General features: G+C 51.9%; 1 protein-coding gene and 1 non-coding gene across 4 annotated transcripts; both read left to right on the top strand.

The window, feature by feature from the left end:
• The first annotated feature begins 6,051 nt into the window (after positions 1–6,051).
• Positions 6,052–20,057, top strand: SLC2A11 (solute carrier family 2 member 11). Of its 3 annotated transcripts, none has more exons than XM_090290634.1 (12): positions 6,052–6,194; positions 9,157–9,255; positions 11,979–12,139; positions 12,774–12,898; positions 14,676–14,805; positions 15,268–15,416; positions 18,154–18,341; positions 18,462–18,572; positions 18,931–19,032; positions 19,107–19,182; positions 19,415–19,542; positions 19,784–20,057. In XM_090290634.1, the coding sequence occupies exons 1-12, from the start codon at positions 6,174–6,176 to the stop codon at positions 19,982–19,984; spliced, it is 1,491 nt and encodes a 496-aa protein (XP_090146760.1). In that variant the 5' UTR covers positions 6,052–6,173; the 3' UTR covers positions 19,985–20,057. The 3 variants fall into 3 exon arrangements, with proteins under 3 accessions (XP_090146760.1, XP_090146758.1, XP_090146759.1); XM_090290633.1 differs by lacking the exon at positions 6,052–6,194 and adding an exon at positions 7,028–7,071; XM_090290632.1 differs by lacking the exons at positions 6,052–6,194; positions 19,784–20,057 and adding an exon at positions 6,994–7,071 and having other exon boundaries at positions 19,415–19,743.
• On the top strand, positions 13,712–13,873 carry LOC149997131 (U1 spliceosomal RNA). The gene has a single exon (XR_016507349.1). It is a non-coding gene; the product is annotated as a U1 spliceosomal RNA (small nuclear RNA).
• Positions 20,058–20,558: the final 501 nt, after the last annotated feature.

Genomic DNA, 20,558 nt, shown 5'->3' with positions numbered 1-20,558 from the left:
GTCCCCTACAGTGATAACAGCTGCTCAGTGACCTCTCACCCAACTCTGTACCACAGGTTTTACTAATCTTACTTAAGCCTCACCATCACCTTACAAAGTAGGGTTACTATTACAAATGAGGAAACAGGCTCAGAGAGGTTAAGTAACATACTTGAGGATACACAGCTAAAGAGATACCAAGACACCAGTGTGCCAATCCTGGCTTTGTCACCATGAGGGGTGATGGAAGGGGCTAGTGTGAAGGTGGCAAATTATCTCCACCCTATTTTGGGGGCACAGAGGGGAGTCATCACCTGCCTGAGCCCACGGAGGGTATTAGCACCAGCCAGCTCATGCAGCCTCAGGCCTTTCTGCAGCTGTGGTTTGGACGCCAAATTTCTCTGTCACCTCTGGGCTCCTGGAGTGTCTCCGACATGATCTGCTCCCTTGATGCTCCCCTACTGAGCAGCTTGGGCATGTGGCCCCCTGTGTGAGCCTCAGTTTCACTGTCTCTGACCCTTGATGACTGGACCAGACGGTTCCTACCCTACCCTAGCTGCCAGGTGAGCCCAAGCCTGTGCCTGCTGCTCACAACCCTCAGCAACTGCCTCTAGTTCCCACTTCCTGCTGTGGCAGCTGCCAGAATGTCGATGCCACCTCAGGCTGTCCCCAGAGCCCCAGTGTCTAGTGGCCCTCCCCCACCCCCACCTCAGCTATTTTTGGGCTCAGCACGATGGGCTGTGTTTTGGGAGAAGCAGATTATCTGTTTGGCATACTCGACCGAACGGCAGGGCCAGAATGAGAGCTCACGAAGACAGGACATGAGATGCAGTGTAAAGACTGCCAGTCTGCGTGGCACACCCGGGAGGTGGGCAATGTGGCCCTGGGGTGCCTGTGTGGAACTTGAGGCCACACTGTCCTACAGTCTTCCTACTCATCACCTCCTGGTCAGATCACCAGCCAATTCTGGCCTGTGGTCTGGCAGGGACCTGGAATGACAGGGGCCACCATTGTGGGAGTGCCTGCCTAGGACCAGTGACTCAGCTCTGGGCAGGTGGATGGAGAGGCTCAGGAAGGCCCAGGGCTCACTCACCTCCCACCTGACGTTCACCGCTGACATCCCAGCTGAGCATCCCAGGCCCTGCTCACACACATCTGGGGTGGGTGTTCCCTGTGCCAGGTGCTTGCCGAGCCACTGAGACAGGAAGCTCACACAAGTGCACTGGGACATAACCCCGGTGTCCATGTCCTCCCCTGATGACACCACCAGAAGTCCTGCCTGCACATTTTGCTGAAGACATTCTCCCAGCCCTCGCATGCCCTTCATTTTCCTTTGGTATGGAGGGCCTCTTAAAGAAAACGAATGCAAAATTATAAATTCAAGATTATGTACAGAAGTAAATATTTGCTTAGAATAAGAATGAACACTAAACAAATGACAAGTTTATAAAAGCTGACAAATATTACCCCAAATCATAAAACCCAGAAAAAATTCCCTCCCTGGTCTGAAGCCTGTGGCTGGGTGCCCGCTGTGCCCAGGTCAGGCAGGGGTTAGTAAAAGGGATGGCATGAGTTAACTAGAGCCCTGAGTGTCCCCGCTGAATAGCTGAGGAGACTGAGGCTGGGTGTGCGGAAACCCTGGGAAATGGGTGAGGGTGGACCCAAGAAGGGATGGGCTGCCTGTTCAGCTCCATCTCAAAGGTGGGCCAGGTGACCTAGCCACAGGGGACTGGCTGCTTTGGTGTCCTCCCCTCTCCCCTTCCATGGGCCCTGCTGGGAGGGGCCTTCCCCCACCATGGAATGCAGGCATCAGCCCTTCAGACTCCGGCCTAACCGCTACCTCCCCCAAACCCTTCCCCTCCAGATGTGGGTGCAGCTGTATTTTTAGAACAGCCAACCACGAGGACATTCTTTCCTTCTAATTAAGATGACTTAAGTCTCCTATCCGCAATCAGCCCCATTGTTCAGTCCTCAAATATCAAAGAGTGGTCAGGAGGGGCTGCCTCAGCTGGTTGTAGGTTGGGTTTCTTTCTTTCTTTTGAATCATTAAGTTGGAAATGTGACCCAGAACTGGAGTAAATGCCAGGTCTGAGGTCAGGGGAGAGCAAAGCAGGATTTTGGGTGGAGCCTGCAGGAGCTGCCCCAGGGCCTTGCTCTTTGAACCCCTGCTTGGGCTGAGAATGTCCAGCTAGGCTGCAGCCCTCCCTGTTCACCCACCCAAGAGTAGGGTCTGTCTGAGGATCAAAAGAGGGCCTGTGTCTACCTTCAGGATGCCCAGTGCTGGGAGGATCAACAGACACACACAGGGGGCTGAGGGCCCAATGCCTACGGAGTGGTAGGCTATGATGTCTTCATTTTACAAGTGAGCAAATTGAAACTCAGAGAGAGGATGTACCTGGTGGAACTGCACGAGTGTCTTAGAGTTGACTGCTGCCAGGCCTATGGCCAGCCTGCTGGGCTTGGTGGAGGCTCATTGCCCACTCTGGCAGCCTGGAGTCCAAGGTCAGCAGACCTCTTGACCTCCACCAAGATGCCGCCTCGGGAGGATCCTGGCATGGGGCAGAGATGCCAGTCCAAGTGGGAGGAACAAGGCTGTAAGGAGGAGGGGCCTTTGAGTAGCCTTGCACATGGAGCAACAGGCTGTAGCACTGCCTACAAACCACAGCTAACATATGAAGAAATTGAATCTCAGAGAAGCGGAAAAGTGGGCCCAGAGCAACTCAGCCATTGGTGGTGAGGTGCTAGGTACCTCAATCTGTGGTCGGGGCCTTACCCACATCCCAGTGATGCACAGTCCTGCTGCTGGGCTGAGCCTGGGTGTAGGGGAAAGGCACCTATCCAGACCCCTGTCCCACCCCTCATGGAGCAGGAGGGGAGGCACACAGCAAGGTGGAGGTCTGATGGGTCTGGATGCCAGGCTTCCCAGCTGACATGGAGCCTAACTGGCCAGCTGCGCTAGACAGGGAGTGAAATCACCCTGGGGCAGGTGCAGCAAGGGGCACCTGAGTCCGGGGTCACAGGTCAGGCAGGACTATGGTGGGAGACACCCTGCAATGAAGTACCACTGCACCTGGGGCAGCCCTGGCTCAGGCCTCTTTGTTCTCCCGCCACAACGGAACCCTTCGGAAGCTGCGGCGCTAGGCTGTAGAGTCCTCAGAGCCCGGGCTTTGTCGCCCTCTTGCGGTTGGAGCGGGTCTCGGTGGCGTCGGGTAAATTCCGAAAAACCGGAGGGGCGGAGCCTGGGGCGGAGTGAATGGGACGCCTGAGGGTCTGCAGGCCAAGTCTCCCGGACGCCCCTTTCTCCGGCCCGTGTCCTCAGGCCTGGGTAATGGCAGAGGCATTTTCTGGAACGGGGCGGGCCGGGTCAGGGATGCAGCCCCGCCACTTCTGCAGGTGTAGGGACCGGAAGAGCCGGCCGGCCACGGGGTGGGGGCAGACTTGGTGGGATTCAGCGCCCGCCGCTTAGCTATATTACTTTTTAATGTGAACCGCGCTCCTCCCTGCTTCCCGCTGAGTACCAGGAGAAGATCCCCGCCTCTCTGGGCCTCAGTTTCTCCTTCTTCAGAGCGAGAGGTCCTAGCGTGGAGGAAGGAGCGTAAGGGCGTGGACCCTGAAGGCGAGGGAGTGGTGTCACCACCAGGACTGGCCACAGGCCATAGCAGTCCCTCAGTAGCTGGTGGCAGGTCATCCGTCCTCCCCTGCCCCCCACATTCACCTTCTCACCCGGGAAACCGAGACTAGGCAGGAAGCCCAGGGTTGGAAGAGTCTTGGGGGGGGGCAGGGGGCATCTTTTAACGCTCCCCAGCTCATGTGTGGTTTGGCGGAGCTCCTGGTGGTGAGCAGGCTTAGGCCTTCACCCGGCAGGGAATGCCCGCTGGACGTGGAGATCTGAGAAAGACCAGCTCCAACTTCCAGCAGGATTGCTGTGGACGGGTTGACACAGGCACATGCTTGACCTTGTAGAGTCTCAGAGACTCCTTTGTAGAGGAGGCAGAAGCCACCCATTTGTGGGTTGAGAGGATTAGCATAAAAACTGGACCCACAAATACAAGCATGACTTTCATATACTCAAGGTTAATATTTGCCAAAGAGAAACCTCAAGCTTCCTGGCTTAAGGATAATAATTAATGGGGAACCCATGCACCAGAGGGACTGATCCAGTAAGATGTCCAGGTGGCATTTCAGGAAGAACCAAAGAGGTGGGGTGGGCAACCAGGTATGTTCAAAGCAGTGATCCTGGGTGGGACACATACAGCCCAGCAAGGCCCTGGACTCAGAATGTTAAACCCAGTTGTGAGTTTGGTATTTATCATTCCATGCACACCCTCACGTTTTTACTACATATGTATATATTTCTACCCAATATAAGAAATAAGGTGATATTTCCAAGCTTAATATAAAGGCCTTATAGTCTATGAAGTTTTCCACATCTTTAGTCACACAGCATTATGATTTATGTGTTGATATGGTTCCTCTAGTTCATTGCTTTTCACCAATGAGTGTCTTTCGAGTGTATACCACAATTTATTCCTCCATTTTCCTGATGCTTGACATTTGGGTGTTAACAGTTTTCTGATAGAAACAATGCTACATTTGTGAACAGAAGTTCTTGAGCGTGGAATTAAGAATTTCCCAAATCAAACCCAGGAGTGGAACTGCGAGAATTGCTGGGTTGCCAGGTATTTGCAACTTTAATTTACTAGATAGGCCCAAATTGCTCTTTGAGTTGCTGCACCAATTTATATTTTCATCAACCATGCCAGATGTTCCAACTGATTCTTACCACCTTGGTATTGCCAGAATTAAACTGCCAGCCTGTTGAGTGTGAAATAACACTGTTGTGAATTCAGTTTGCATTTCCTGATTGCTAAAAACTGGTGAGCATCTTTTTATTCTTTCTTTTTTTTTCCACTTCAGTTTCTTCTTCCGTAAATTCCCTGTTCACTGCCTTTGCCCATTTTCTATTCTTTATTGATGTGTAGGAATTTTTTATATATTCTTTGTTGGTCATATGCTCATGGACACCTCCTAGTTGGTAGCTTTTAACCTTCACCTTTTCATGGTGTCTTTTAACACATAGTTTTAATTTTAATGATGTTGAATCTTCATAAGAAACCTATGTAGTTTATCCTTATTTATCCTGAAGTTTTAAAGTATTTATTTTCTCAAAAATAAAAATATTTAAAAGTTTGCTTTTTGCTGTAGGTTTGTGTGTACCTGGAATGATTTCTATGAATGGGGTGAGGCAGAGATCCATTTTCATTTTTCTCCACAGAGATAATCAATTGTCCCACCGGCAGTTATTATTAGCCCATTGTTTTTGCTCTAATTTTTTGAGGGAAAAAATAGTTGTTTTGGAAAAGAAAAAAACTACCTACATAATCACCAGCTGAAACCAGCAATGTGTTAATAGCAGCAATTACAACGTTTTGAGCCAATTGTGTTTACCCCAAGAATTCAAGGATAGTTTACCATTAGGAAAGCTATTGATGTAATTGAGCTCATAAATAGAGTCAAGTAGAAAACTCTAGCCCTGGCTGGGCAGGTCAGTTGGTTAGAGCCTCTTCCTAATAGGCCAAGATTGTGGGTTGGGTCCCCAGTTAGGGCACATACAGGAATCAACCAATGAATGCATAAATGAATGGAACAACAAATCAATGTTTTTCTCTCCCACCCCCTCTCTCTAAAATAAATAAAATTAAAAAAGAAAACCCTTATGATTATCTCAATAGATGTAGAAGAAAAAGCATGCAATTAGCAACTGCTAATATTTTATGTATTGCCTTTTCCCTTAAAATTGTGTTTTTAGAAATTTTTAAAAATTCAGGGCAACAAAAATGAAGCATGTGCAATAGAGATACTGCAGTATCCGTTCTAGTATATGTCTAGTGTATGCCTATCAGTCTTTGCTCAGTTGACATCCTAAAGTCACTTTCAGGTCTGTTTCTGTAATCCACAAATATAATCTTGGCAAAGGCTGATTTTGGTTTGGCGTTATCCTGCTCATGGATTCCATGAAGGTCCTGAGATGCCCTGGGAAATAAAATATTAATCCAGCCCAGTGGCCCCTGTGGTTCCTCAACTCTGAGCAAGTCCGGACCATAGGCCCGACCGACCCCTCAAGTAATGAATCCCCTGGCAGCAACCCGAGACTGGTTCTCCGCATTCAGCCATTGCTCCGCCAGAACGGACTGATGAGAGCGCTCCAAAGACTGGTGGGTCTGCCTTTTGCTGCCTCCTAATTCTGCCCCTCCTCTAATGAAAGGTTGGGCAACCTGAACTGGGGGAGGGTGGCGATGTCTGTTTAGAATCAAGGGCTCGGCCTTCAGAAAGTGCCCGAGGACAGGTGCCTTCCGGGAACAGGGGCCTCCCGGTTTCTGGTGGCGAACTGGGACGCCAGATCGGGGTAAATGGAAGCTGGAAGGGACAGTGGCGGAGGTTCGAGAGGGAGCGAGGCAGTGTCTCGCAGACATTCTCTTCGGAGGGGGCAGCGGGGAGGGGACGAGGGGCCAGAATTTCGGGTGAGTCTGGAGCGCGGTGACCAGAGCCATCAGCTGCGACCTGCGGTGGCGCATGCAGGGGCTCGGCCGGGGTACCTGGGACCAGAGCTCCCTTTCGGTTTGCAGAGGTAGGCCCCATGCTCAGCCGAGTAAAGAGTGAGCGGCTTTTCAGCCTCAGAGCTGCGGAAAGGGAGAGTTGGAAAATGAACAGCAGCTACCCTGACAGCCTTGGAAGCAAGTGACTTGGTCGCGGTACAACACCTCCCGGCTTAACACTTTGTGCCTCTGCGCGTGCGCCTTGGCCGCACGCTCTGGCGGAGGATGGGCGTTGCGCGAGCCTTTAGCTCACAGACCGTTTCAACACACACTGCGCTTGCGCAACAGCTTCGGGCTCTAGACTGATTTGTGCCTCTTAAGGCACACAGCGCGTGCGCCTTCACCTCTCCGCCCGCATACGCTGCTGGAGTCATATTGGAGTGATTGCACCGCTTTTCTAATACGCGCATGCTCTTCGTTCAGCGCCGCGACCGCTTCCCTCGTGAGGCAAAGCGGATCCGGCAGGCTACTGTTCTCCCTAATGCTGGAGAAATGTGTATGTATCTTCTCGATGCCCTCCTGCGATCTGGAAAGGTCGGAATTCCGAAACCCTCCCGGCCCTGGCGTTTCAGATGAGGAATTGCGGCCCGGCGTGAACTGCATTGGCGCAGCCACTATGCAAGCGTTAACGGAGACGTCAGATATACAAAAAATATATCGCGCTTGTTTGTACAGTGGAGTTGGGTGTGTGGGCTCAGAAGAACGTAGGCAGGTGTTCCTTTCTCAGGGTGGCCTGAAGGCTAGTGCAGGGTTGCATGGGGTCACACATCTGCAGGACCTGCGGACCAGCAACCTGGTGATGCCCGCGCGGTCCTTGTGTCCTAGTGTAAGCCAGACATACTGCCATCCTGGCTGCCTCAGCCCCTTTGACTGTTTCCCACCCTCCCCTCTCTTCCCAACCTTCATCTTCTCCGTGGTCCTATTCAGCTCTATCCCGACCTCCTGCTTCACCGAGAGAATGGGGGCAGTCCACACAGCCCACCACATCTCTAGGTCGCCCTCCCAACCCCCCCCCCCCACCCAGCACTGATTTCTAGAAGCTATCTGGGTGGCACTTTCTCTGATCTCCTTTAAGCCTGTGCAGATGTCACCTTCTCAGGACATATCCCGGACCACCCTCACACCCTTCCCTTCTTTCTGTCCCAGTTGCACTGGCTGACTTACCAGTACTGTGTATTTTCCTTATTTTGTTCTTGCCTGTCTTCCCCCCACTGGAAGGAAAGCTCCAGCACCTAGTGAAACTGGAAGTCGGCGTTCTTGCTGCCTGTCACCACCAGAACGTATAAGCAGAGACAGGGATTGAATCTTTCTGGGCGCTTTATTCAGATGGCTGGCGATCTGAGAAGATGGCGAGTTATGTGCTCTAAAAGACAGTCTTACCATTTCCTTTCAAGTCAGCCAGGAAAAAATGTAGGTAAGGGATTTGGAATTAAAGGGGGGGAAAAAAAGTAAAGTTAAGGGATTTGGAATTCAGGAAAGAGGTTAATTAAATAAAAGCTGCAGTCTAGGAATTTCCTTTACATTCTTTCATCTGTTGACCAGTGATTTTCTATCTGTGTCCCGTGTCCTGTGTCCTGTGTCCTGGCTGATTTTCTTTATCCGTGTCCTGGTGACGGGATGTCTCTCCCTGGAACACAGTGGCTCAGATACTATCTTGATTGCTTATGGTCTCTTCTGGAGCACAAAAGTTGAATTGCTTGTGGTCTCCTGGAGTCAGGGTGGGCCATACCTTCAGTTCTTTCAATAATAGCTTTTTACATACATTAACTACTAAGCTTATTAACTATTACCTAAAATTAAAATTTCCCAACTCTTGAGGTCCCCCATCACTAGAATAATAGGCTTATTTATGGTCCACAGGAGGGAGGCAAGAAATATTTGTTAACTGAATTAATAATCACCATCATAGCTAATATCTGAATGTTTTTCATGGCCGGTTGTGGCTCTAGACAATTTCCATAAATGAGCTCAGTGAATCAAGCAATTTCCTGCTGTCTTGGAGACCTGCATCTCCTGCCACATGCGCTCACTTGTCATCAGGCATTGTGTCTCTTGCTGCTTCCTGCAGATATTGCTACTTTAGTGGAACTCTCACCTCCATGCAGCCCGCGTGGGGCTTTGATGTGCCTACAGTGAGACTAAACTCCTGGGTTCTCACCTGGCTTCCTCCTGTGACTTGGGAGGAAGTTACAGGAATTGTGGGCAGCTAGGGCGCCTGTCATGGACCTGTCTCCAGATGGGTGGCAAGATTTTTGGCAAGAATCCTGTCTTCTGGAGCCTCTTCTTCTGTCCCCCTCCCCCATCAGGGTATCTCACCAGATGGTAAATGCATGTCTCTTTTTTTCCCTGGCTATATCTATCCTCAGCCCAGGTGGGAGTTGGGGAAATAGTCAGGTCCTGGACTCAGAGCAGAAGACTGGTTTCTGCTGTCTGCCAGCCGTGTGACCTAGATAATTCCTCTGTGCCTCGGTTTCCTGTCACTGCCTGGTTCAAACAGATCACATAGCTGGGAAGAATGCTATAATTGGGAGGCAGGTGGAAGTTGTTATTAATCACTCTGTGTTCTCCCTTCTATCCTTAGATTCAGGGCAGGGTTCTGCTCATGACCATCTTTGCAGCTGGCATTGGTGGGACTTTTCAGTTTGGCTACAACCTCTCCATCATCAATGCCCCAACCTTGGTATGTACCTTCTGTGCTCACTATCACCAACTGAGTGAGTGCTGGGTGAGGGCTGACAGCTGGCTCCTGTGGGGGCACAGGCCAGCATCCACTTGGGGGAGCTTTCTCCCACACATCACCTCCCCTGGGATGTCTCACAGGTCCTGCGGGTTCAATTCAGCTCTGCATCCTCCTCTGAACCCACACTCCTCCTGAGTCCCTGATGTCAGTGGATGACTCCGCTGTCCACCCAGTGACTTGGGGTCAGCCTTTACTCTGCCCTCCCTCTCTCAGACCCCAAGTCCTTCTTAACCCTTTGAATGTCATGCATAATTCAAAATTTGGGTCAACATAAGAAAAAATTATACCAATATATAACCTGAGGTACAAAAAAAGAGAACAAAACATAAAATACGAATTATTCCATTGTTATTTACATTTATGGCCATCGAAAAAATAGTAGCTGGGAGCGACACTGGCACTTTTGGGAAAATTTGTCAGTGTTGCTCACAGCGATGTTGGCACTCAAAGGGTTAACTACCTCTAGCGTGCAGCCATTTCTCCCCATGTCTCTGCCATGACTCCTGTTCAGGTCCCATCTCTCCTGTCTGGATTGCTGGCCCAGCCTCCTTATTGGCCTCCCTACCTTCAGCTTCTCCCTTTCTAGGTCCCCTCAAGTTTGATCAAGCCCGGAAACATTCTGTGTTTTCCTAGTGCCTGTAGGAATAAGCTCAGACTCATCCACCTGAGGTCCACACCCTCCTGGGATCAGAGCCTGTTCGTCTATCTCCCACCTTCAGTCCCCCATCTGCACGGGGACAAAAGCGGGTTGTGCAGCTCCCTGAATGCACAGCCCTTCCTTGAACCCTCCTTCCTCTGGGAAGCCCTCTCCACCCCACCCACAGAAGCCCCTCAAGAACCACCCAAATGTCGTCACCGTCCTAAAGCCTTCCTTCAACAGCCCCCAAGGGAAAGTCACCCCTCTCTCCCCAGCCCTTGGTGAGGGTCGTGTGTTGGTTATTTTGGGCCCATCTCTTCCTCCTGTGAATCCCCCGCAGCTGGCCTGGCCCCTGTCAGTGTTCAGTGTGGGCCTGTGGAAAGGATGAGTCATTGAGCTCCGGTGATAGGAGCCACCTCTAACCTGCTTAACTAAGAAGGGCAAGTGTCCTGTCACACAGCTGGGAAGGATGTAGGGCTGTGCTCCATGTTGGGGAAGAGCTGCAGGAACCAGGCCCCAGTGTGGAACTGGGGCTCTCCTGTTCCTGCCTGGTCTCATCCTCCACCCAGTGACAAGAGAGCAGCTGTCATCAGGCTCACTTTCTGCCAGCTGGGAACCCCTAAACAAAAGTTCCCTGGTAGCTCCTGCAGAAAGGCTTGGGCAGGGTGATTAACTGGCTTGGATCACATGCCCACCCTAAGCCCAACCATGTGGTCCATTGGCTACATCTGGGTCAGGTGACCACATTTATAGGGGCTGTAATTGACAATAGGAGAGAACTCGTTAGGGCAGAGCTGAAGCCCAGGTGAGAGCACATTCTGGGCAGAAATGATGGTAGCCGCCGAGCCCCTTAAAGAAATAATGAAATGATGGCTTTAGAAAGGGAGGTCTGAGCTAGCTGTATTTGTTTATGTGTTCATTCAGCAGGGATGCGAGTGCTCACTTCAGTGCAAACTTCCTGGCTGGGCCCTCTCACATCTTGTCTCCTGTGGGCCATCGCTAGTCCCCTGAGATGGGACTTTCCTGGCCTCAGAGGCTCCCCTAGCACATTGAATGGTCACTCTTGAGTTCCAGCCAAGGTCAGCTCCTCTGGACAGGTCATTCCTCCAAAGGGACGTAGCAGGTGCCGGGCTGACAGCCTGAACAGGAGAGAGCTGACCCAACACCTAAATCCGCGCCCTCCTAATGCCTTCCCCCACATCTGTCTGGGAGGCCTAAGACCAGCCAGACACTGACATTTCATCTCTAACCAAGGGAAGGAGGGTGTCTGGGTCTTTCCTCTCTTCACTTTCCTGAGTGGCAGCTCTGGGGGATGGGGTTCTGGGTGTCTGAACTACGTGGCAGCAGCCCTAACCTGTGGCTGAGGCTGTGGGCAAATCATTCATCCAATCCCCAGTCTTAGCAATAAACAGAGCAATGCACATCTAACAGATGAGTACCTCCCAGGGCTCGTCACAGTCAGGGTCCCAAGGAAACACTAAGCGCATTCTAGACACATCAAGTAGATCTAGATACCACAAAGGACAGTTTACAAAGGACTGAGGGGGGCACTGAGAGCACACAGGCCGGTGGGAGTGCAGTAACAGTAATGCAGATTTAGAGCACACGAGGAAGTGACCTGTGGCCTAGATGGGAACAAACTCCCCTCCTACTCCCCTCTGATGCCCTCTCCTCCTCCTCTGATGCCCTGCTGGTGCTCACCAATGGCCAGTTTCAACAGAAAGCTGGTCTGCAAGGGAGCCAGCAGATGGGGGCCGTGGAGATGGCTTCCAGGGCCAAAGGCAGGCTGGGTGGGGTGACAGTGGCTCAAAGGAGCAGATGGAGACTGCCCAGCACTAGGCTGCAGGCAACACTGTGCGTGAAAGAGTTTGTGCTCAGCTGAATTGGTTCTGCCACAGCAGGGGAGTGGAAGTGCTCAGGAGACCCGGTGCCTTCTCAGCAGATGCAGAGCCTCATGGTGGAGGAGGAGAAGGCCTCTCGTGTGTCATCCCCACGCTGGGAGGCTGACTAGCATCTCTGTCCACAGTATGTACAGGAATTCACCAATCAGACGTGGCGGGCGCGGACTGGCCAGCCCCTGCCTGACCACCTGGTCCTGCTTGTGTGGTCCCTCATCGTGTCTCTGTACCCCCTGGGGGGCCTCTTTGGAGCGCTGCTTGCAGGACCCCTGGCCATCATGCTGGGAAGGTAAGTGCTTCCTGAGTACCCCCAGTTCCCTTTAATAAGGGTCACCCTGGTCTGCGTTTTGTATCCTTGCAACCCTACCTGCTATGTTATGAGCTGATGGAGCAAGCACTGGGCTGGCTGAGGAGGGAGGGTGAATGCCATCACTGGCAGGGTGTGGGGGGGGGTGAGGGGCATCCTGTCTGCCTGATTGTCGAAAGCCTCTTCTGTAGTGGCAGGGCTGTGTTCAGGTTCTGGGTCAGTTCTGCAAGACTCATATGTTTACCCTTTCCTATACCAGTCTTCAAATTCTGTTCTTACTAAGACTATCTAACCAAACCCTTTGGAAAAGGGACAAAATTCATGCTCAAGATTCTGTCTACAGGAAGGGTTGAACTCTTCCAATATTCTTTAGGGTCACTTCTGAGTGGGATTTAATGCCATAGCTGTGTTGGTTCCTAGGGTCATATATGGAATGAATGACTAGTGGCATTTCCACCCATGTGACTTAGACTCCTCAGCACAGTTCACACACACACACACACACACACACACACAAGTCTGAGCAGGGCTGGCTGGAATTGCAAAGAGGGGTCCCCAAGGTTAGTCCCTCTGGACTGACCTGAGCCTCTCTGGCCTGTGTTCCACTTCCCCCAAGGAAGAAGTCCCTCCTGGTGAACAACATCTTTGTGGTGGCTGCAGCTGTCCTGTTTGGCCTCAGCCACAGAGCAGGCTCCTTCGAGATGATCATGCTGGGACGGCTGCTCATGGGAGTCAGCGCAGGTACGCGGGGGAGGGCGTCTCTTCCCACCTCTCCATTCCTGCTCATTCATTTACTCCCACCTCATTTTTGCAAAATGATTAAATATGGTTTCTCTTAAAAGGCTTATATAACTGGACATTTAAAATGGATATAGAAAAATGAAAAACTTGTACAGGGAAGTGAGGACAAACATCCCCAAACCTACACTAACAGAGGGCCTGGGTTTGAGTAACACTAAGCTATGAGCTTCCTGGCAGCCAAGGTGTGAAGGCATCTAAGACGTGTTCTCTGATCTTCCATACAGAGGCAGAAGAGCCTGTTAGGGACTCCTCAGTTTTGGGGGCTTGTCATGTGGGGAAGCAGAATTCTGAGCACAACCAGTTGGACTTTTAGGGACTCCCATCCTCAGATCCCCTCTTGAGTCCCTTCTGTTTGAACAACCAGGTGTCAATGTCTATATCACTTACTTAGTCCTGTGTAACAAAGTACTTCACTGAGATTATTATAAACAACCAATGTTTATAATAATGTGACAGCTTCTGCGGGTCAGGACCTGGGAGTATCCTAGTGGGTGACTCTGGCTTGGGGTCTCTCCTGAGGCTGAGATCCAGCTGTCAGATGGGTCTGCTGTCCTCCCTGGGTTTGACTGAGGCTGGCTGGTGGCGGAAGGCTGCAGCTTCTCGACCTGCGGGTCTCTGACAACAAAGAAAAGAGCATGTATGTGTGCGCTCAAGGAGGAAGTCCCAATGTTTTTATGTCCTAATCTCAGATGTCACACACCATTAGTTTTGCCACAGTCTACGTGTGAGAAGTGAGTCACTAAGAACAGCCCGATACTTACCTGGCAGAGAGATACCGTGATCGCAAAGGTGGCTTTCCCAGGGCGAGGCTTACCCATTGCCCTCCGGAAGTGCTGACCCCTGCGATTTCCCCAAATGTGGGAAACGGACTGTGTCATTTGTGGCAGGAGGGGACTGTGTTTGCACTCTCCCTGTAAAAAAAGAAAGAACAGCCCACACTCCAGGGAAGAGGACCTATGTTAGACTTTGCCTCTGTGACCCAAGGACCTAGCACATGAGGAATACCCCCTGTGTGTTTGGAGGAAGAGCAGGGCTACCTCGGAGACTTTTCGGCAGTCAGTGTACCACCTGCTTCCCAGATCCCTGCCGCCAGTGCTTAGAGAGAGGCCGCCCTCGCCCTCGATGAGACCTGCTTCCTGACCCCAGGCTGGGGAGGGAGTAGACCAGCACTTCCTGCAGAGTTCCCGGGTGGCTGGTGCTCAAATACTGTGGCCTCCTAGCTCTTGCCAGCTGTTGCCATCTGGAGTGGGCAGTGGGTGTCCAGTTCTGTTTTCTTACTGGTTGCCTGGTACCGCGTGTCTCTCTAGGGAAGCAGGGATGAGGTGGGAACCTACAGCCACAGTGGTCAATGAAAGCGCTGATGTGAGAGCCGGGACAGCTGGTGGGCATCTGGACGTCCCCTTCCCTTCTCCTCCCACCACCCACTCAGAGCCCTTTATAGTCCTCCTAGTGACAGGTCTAGAAAGAGTCGATGACCATGCTGGGACTGTGGTGAGGGAACAGGTGGGAGCTGATCTGAGAAAGATGTCTCTCTCAGAAGTCCTGGGGGTGGACCTGGAGTCCAGCTGGCCCTACAGCAGGTGAGAAGGGAACCGTCCGAGCACATGGGGTGAGGGAGAAGCACTCAGTGCCAGGACCCAGTAGTGAGGTGCCAAGGAGGTGGGGGAGGCAGGCCTGGGCATTGCGGGGTGGCTGACTCTGCTCTGTACACGTCCAGGTGTGAGCATGAACATCCAGCCCATGTACCTGGGGGAGAGTGCACCCACGGAGCTCCGAGGAGCCGTGGCCATGACCTCGGCCGTCTTCACTGCCCTGGGGATCGTAATGGGTCAGGTGGTCGGACTTAGGTAAGTGCCTTCCCTGTGTGCAGAGTGGTTTGAGGGGGGCCAGTAAAAGCCGATCTTTGCCTTAATTTCCCCCTATCTATTAGGTAGATTAAGGCATTGCTTCTCTGGGCTAAGTTATTGAAACCTTCAGTGTGGATCCTGCTTTTCTGTCCTCTCCAGATTGGGAAGCAGAAAGCAGGTCTTGACAGAGAAGAGGGTGAAGGTTTGGGCTTTTACAGGGGAGCATGTCTTGGTCGTCCCAGAAAAGAGAGGAGATGGCAAAGCCTGGAGCCCTGAAAAGGGGAGTTGTTAGGGTTAAGGTGGGAGCGATCTTGCCGTCCCGGCCCACGGCTGGTTAGGAAAAAGCACAGAGCAGTGCAGACCCTCTGCCCTCAAAAGAGCAGGCAGGCAGGCAGGCAGGCAGACAGGGGGCAGGACTCTGGCAAGGAGGTGTCTGGCCTGGCCTCTCCTTTTCCTCTCTAGGGAGCTCCTGGGTGGCCCGCAGGCCTGGCCCCTGCTACTGGCCAGCTGCCTGGTGCCTGGGCTGCTCCAGCTGGCCTCCCTGCCCCTGCTCCCTGAGAGCCCGCGCTACCTCCTCATCGACCGTGGAGACACTGAGGCCTGCCTGGCAGGTGAGTGCCCGGCCTCGGGTTTCCAGACCTCTCTTGACCGATGGGCACATCTGCCCAGGGCATGTGAGTCCCTTTTTCTCAGGTTTCATTTTTCAGGGAAAAGTTGTCCCTCTCTTCATGCCTCTGTTGATCCCTTTAAAACTCTTTATCGGGGTGGGTGGGATGGGGATAAGCAATGGGGGAAAAAGTGGGACAACTGTAATAGAAAAACAATAAAAAAAACAAAAACAAAAGGAAAAAACTCTTTATTAAGGGGCTGTCCTGAGTACCAGGGCAGCAGAATGGAGAAGACCCAGCCCCTGCCACCCAGGAACCACAGGATGGTGCAGAGGAAGAGCTCCACACACACATGCAAGACAAAACACCATGTAGTACTTCACGGCCCGATGCCAAACCGCTGCTGATGGTCTTATCCATTAGCTATGTCCACAGTAATGATGCCCAAGGAACAATCACCAGATCTCTGGCTTAAACCAACAATCATTCATAGCATCTTCTACTCATTTACTTGCTGCGCTGGCTGCACAACTCTGCTGGTCTTAGCTGGGCTGGGTCATGGTGTCAGAGTCAGCTGAGGATTGGCCAGTCCAGGCTGGTCTGGGCTGGAGCAGTTCAGCTCCACTGCACATGCCTTTCCTCTCACTCCTGGTACCAACCAACTAGCCCAGGAATGTTCTTGTTACAGTGATGGCAGAAGCAGAAGAAAGCAAATCCAGTTGAGTAAGCACTTTCCAAACCTTTGGTCTCCTCATGCCTATTAATATCCCATTGACCCCAGGGAGTCACGTTATTGGACCCAAAGTTAAGGGATGGGAAAATCAATGGTGTAACCTCTCATATGGCAAAGGGCATAGATTTAGGGAGGGGCCACTAATATATTTTTCTCAGCTTGCCATCATGGCCACAATTATTCACGTCTCTCACCTGTGTGAAACATGCTGATTGCCATCTGGGATCCCCTGAAGTCTCAGCCAATCATGGCACCGGGCTTGATATCCAGATCTTAAGATCACATCAAGTCTATATGTACCGTCTCTTGATCCAAAGACCTAGGAGCCAGGAGCACGTCATCTACTCTTCCTGTACTCAATGGTGGAGGTGGGATAGCATAACTAGAACTAACTAACCTTCACTTCATAGGAGGAGGAGGAAAGCAGTCATGACCCATAGCAATGCTGAAGTGCTGTTGGGAAAGGCTGCCAGATCCCCCTGCCGTGGGGGTAGGGAACGTTGCTCTGCCTCCTGGGAGGGACTCCCCGGCCATGGTTTCCCCAGGTTCTTGCCTCTGTCCTCCCAGATGTCCTACCTTCCTAACACCTTCCTTAACACCTTCTGAAGAGGACATTGGAAATGTACCTGTAGAACGTTGGGGCACAAAAGTCTTTACATTTCAAATGGTCTCAGTCTCATTTCATCCAGGCTGGCAGAAATTTTGTCAGTACAGTCTTCTCAGAAATTATGTGAATCTTCTATATATTTGATTTATGTTCCAAAAAGCCACACTCACAGTTCTTTTTCAGATATGCTTCTCTTCTAAGACCTAATTACTGGAATTTGGGGGCACATCAGGCAGCTGTAGACCCACACCCTTAAGCCCCAGTAATGCCCCCTCTTTTTAAGCCATGAGAGTCCATAAGGGTCTCAGGCTGTAACTTAATCTGGGACTTCTTGCTAGCTGGAGAGACTAGAAATAAGAAAGAGGTTTTTGTTTTTTTTTTTAATTAAACTAACCTAGCAAGTATGGAACAAGTTAAATTTAATTAAATTTTGTCCCCTCTGAAGGTCTTTTTGTGCTCATGTTTTTTTCTAAAGCAAGCTTAGAATACTCAGCGAAAAGCAGCTGGTTTATGTTTTTGACACTGGGAGATCCCTTCCCCCGAGTCCAGAAGTTCATCAGGTCTGTTTTTTTCTCTCCCACGCTACTGCACGGCACTCATGGGCTTTCACTTGTCCAGCCTCCTCATCATTCTGTCTCTGGGCTTGGAACCAACACCACAGATAATAGGTCCTGGTTATGGTAGCACCCATTCCTTATACCAATTTATTCACCAGTTTTCTATGTCTGCTTAACAACTGCTGCATCTCAGTGGCCAACAGAAGAAGCGACTGCTTAGCTCAAGCCTCTGTGACTTCTCGGGTTGGCTGATGTTGGCTGTGTCTGGCAGGTGGTGGCTCTGCTCTTTTTGGTCACTCATGTAGGTCAATTGGGCATTGGCTGATCTAGTGTGGTACCAGCTGGGCCATCTCTGCTCCTCTTGGCACCAGGGGGCTAGTCTAGCAAGTTTCTATGATGATGGCAGAAGAGCAAATAGGAATGAGCAAGGCCCTTAAGGCATGGGCGCGAACAGGGGGCAAGCCCTCCCTATAGACTCATCCTATTGGTCAGAGAAAGTCACACGGCAGAACCCAGCGCCAGGGGATGTGTACTTGCCTGTTTGGTAGAAGCAACTGCAAAATCACATAGCAAAGGGCATGGATACAGGGAGAGGGTGTAGAATTGGGGATGATGATGGCACTCTATCACAATTGCTGTGTCCTGCCTGATGGATCCACAGAATCCCGAAGTTCTAAAGCTCCCTCCAGTCCATAATGCTGTGAAATGACAGGGCCAGGAAGATCACCCCATATGACCACGGGGGACCTAGGGAGAGAGGGTAGTTGGGGATGGGAAGCTCACTGTGGGGGACCAAAGAGAGGCCAGGGGAAAGGGAGCTCAGCAGCCCACCTTCTGCCCCAGCACTGCAGCGGCTGCGAGGCACCACAGACTTGGCGTTGGAGCTTGCGGAGCTGGAGGAGGAGCGCGATGCTTGCCAGGGCCTGCGAGCACGGCGGCCCTGGGAGCTGTTCCAGGATCGCACTCTGCGGAGGCAGGTGACCAGCCTCATAGTCCTGGGCAGTGCCATGGAGCTCTGCGGGAATGACTCGGTGCGGCCCTTGCCCCGTTCCCCCTGCCCCCACCCCCAACTCTGGGCTGGGGGCTGTGTGCTACAGGCCCCTGGGAGCTATGCCAGCACCCCAGAGCCGGCCCTGTGCCCTTCTTCCCAGGTGTATGCCTATGCCTCTTCCGTGTTCCTGGAGGCGGGAATCCCCCAGGAGACGGTCCAGTATGCCATCATCGGGACCGGGTGCTGCGAGCTGCTCATGGCATTTGTCAGTGTGAGTCTGGCTCTGTGCTGATTGTACACCACCCTGCGAGGGAGGGGGACCTGGGGTGCTGACACCCTGAGGACTTCAGCCCTCTTCTTTAAGCCAGGTCGCTCTGTTAAAATATGGCAAGGTAGCCAGCATTTTATTGAGCACCTACTGTTTGCTGGGCACTCAAACCACTATTTTGAGATGAAGAAACCGAATGAAGTTGAGTGATCTCTGGGAAATTAATTTCTTAATCTCCTGAAGCAACACACTGCTCCCTACCCTGCCACCAGCTTCCTCACGAGGCCCACTCCTTATTGCCCACCCCCAAACCAAGGGAACCATGCCTGGACCAGTTACTGGGGACCACTTTCCTTTGCAGTGTGTGATCATTGAGAGGGTAGGCCGGCGGGTGCTGCTGATGGGGGGCTACTGCCTGATGACCTTCTGGGGGAGCATCTTCACAGTGGCCCTGTGCCTGCAGGTAGCTGGGTGGGGGTGAGGGACGGGTGTCTGAGTGCTGGCTGATCTACACCTCACCCCACCCCTCTGCTGCAGAGCTCCTTCCCCTGGATGCCCTACCTGGCCATGTCCTGCATCTTTGCCTTCATCCTCAGCTTTGGTATTGGTCCCGGTGAGTGGGCTCAAGGGGGTCTGGGTTTGGGGACTTGCTGAAGGCCCATGGATATCTGGGTGAAAGATGGGTGGGTGTGAGTGCTATGTTACCTGCATGCTCCCACCCCCGCCTCTGTCTTCTGGAAGGACACTGAGGGGCTCCCATCCCATGTTGGGGGCGGAGGTGGGAGAAAGTCAGGGCAGGGCATGGAGCCCTGACTGTCAGTTCCCTATTCCTCCCCTCCTTCCAGCTGGAGTGACAGGGATCCTGGCCACGGAGCTGTTTGACCAGACAGCCCGGCCTGCTGCCTATATGGTCTGCGGGGCACTCATGTGGACCATGCTCTTCCTGGTTGGGCTGGGGTTCCCTTTCATCATGGTAGGCCTGCCCCTTCCAGGGTGGGGTAGGGGTGGGAGGGGGCTGGCTTAGTTTTTGCCCCAGTCAGCTAGAAAATCCCAGCGGGAGGCCTCCATCCCAGGAGACTGAGACTGAAGGGGGTGCGGCTTATCTAAGCAAACAAAGACAAGTCCCTCTTCAAGACTGTTATAGTGCCTTCCATCCTGGGGCTGAATGGGGCCACATGGGGTTTTAGGATCTCAGGGTCTCTTTTAACCTATAGGAGAGATTGTCCCACTTCCTCTATGTGCCTTTCCTCGGTGTCTGTGTCTGTGGGGCCATCTACACTGGCTTCTTCCTCCCTGAGACCAAAGGCAAGACGTTCCTGGAGATCTCTGAAGAATTGCACAGACTCAACTTCCCCAGACGGAGCCAGGGCCCCAAGTGGAGAGGCCCAGACATCATCCAGTCCACTGAGCTGTAGCCTCACAGGTGTGGCTGGGGCCCAGATCCAGCTGCTGCTCTTCCTTTGGCTTCCTCTTCATTCACTAGCTCCTGTATTTGTTCATTTAATCAGTGCTTATTAAATGAGCACCTACTGCATGCAGGCATGGTGCCTCTTGGTGCTGCCCGTCTGGAGGCAGTTAACAAACAGAAAACCAATGAAACCATAACAACAAACTCAGGGAAATGCAGTGGAAGAAAAGTACAGGTTGTGAAGGGTATGCATGCCTAAGGGTGGGGTGGGGGACTGACAGCTTAAGAGGATTTTCTGAGGAATTGATTTTTTTTTAAATCCCAATTTTATTGAAGTATAATTTACATACAATAAAATGTATCCATACTGAGTATACATTTGATGAGTTTTGTCAGACTTATCCACCCACGAAACCACCAAACCACCACAATCAAGGTAGAACATTCACATGACCCCCAAATCTCCCTTTGCAATCAATAACCCACCCCACCTCCAGCCCCAGGCAACCACTGACCTGTTTTCTGTCACTATAGGCCGGATTTGCCTGTTTAAGAATTTGACATGATTCCATGATGTGTGA

This window comes from Furipterus horrens, unplaced genomic scaffold (genome assembly GCF_987537825.1).
Source record: "Furipterus horrens unplaced genomic scaffold, mFurHor1.1.pri manual_scaffold_11, whole genome shotgun sequence".
Lineage (NCBI taxonomy): Eukaryota > Metazoa > Chordata > Mammalia > Chiroptera > Furipteridae > Furipterus > Furipterus horrens.
Note: the sequence above shows the minus strand (reverse complement) of the source record. Positions and strands in the feature narration are given on the sequence as shown.

What these genes read in the sequence shown, in the direction of transcription:
- SLC2A11 (XM_090290634.1), top strand. Translation starts at nt 6,174, where the DNA reads ATGAGAGCGCTCCAAAGACTG. An exon ending in CAGTGGCCCTGTGCCTGCAG is followed by an intron (nt 19,033 to 19,106) that starts GTAGCTGGGTGG and finishes CCTCTGCTGCAG; the next exon opens with AGCTCCTTCCCCTGGATGCC. An exon ending in CAGCTTTGGTATTGGTCCCG is followed by an intron (nt 19,183 to 19,414) that starts GTGAGTGGGCTC and finishes CCCTCCTTCCAG; the next exon opens with CTGGAGTGACAGGGATCCTG.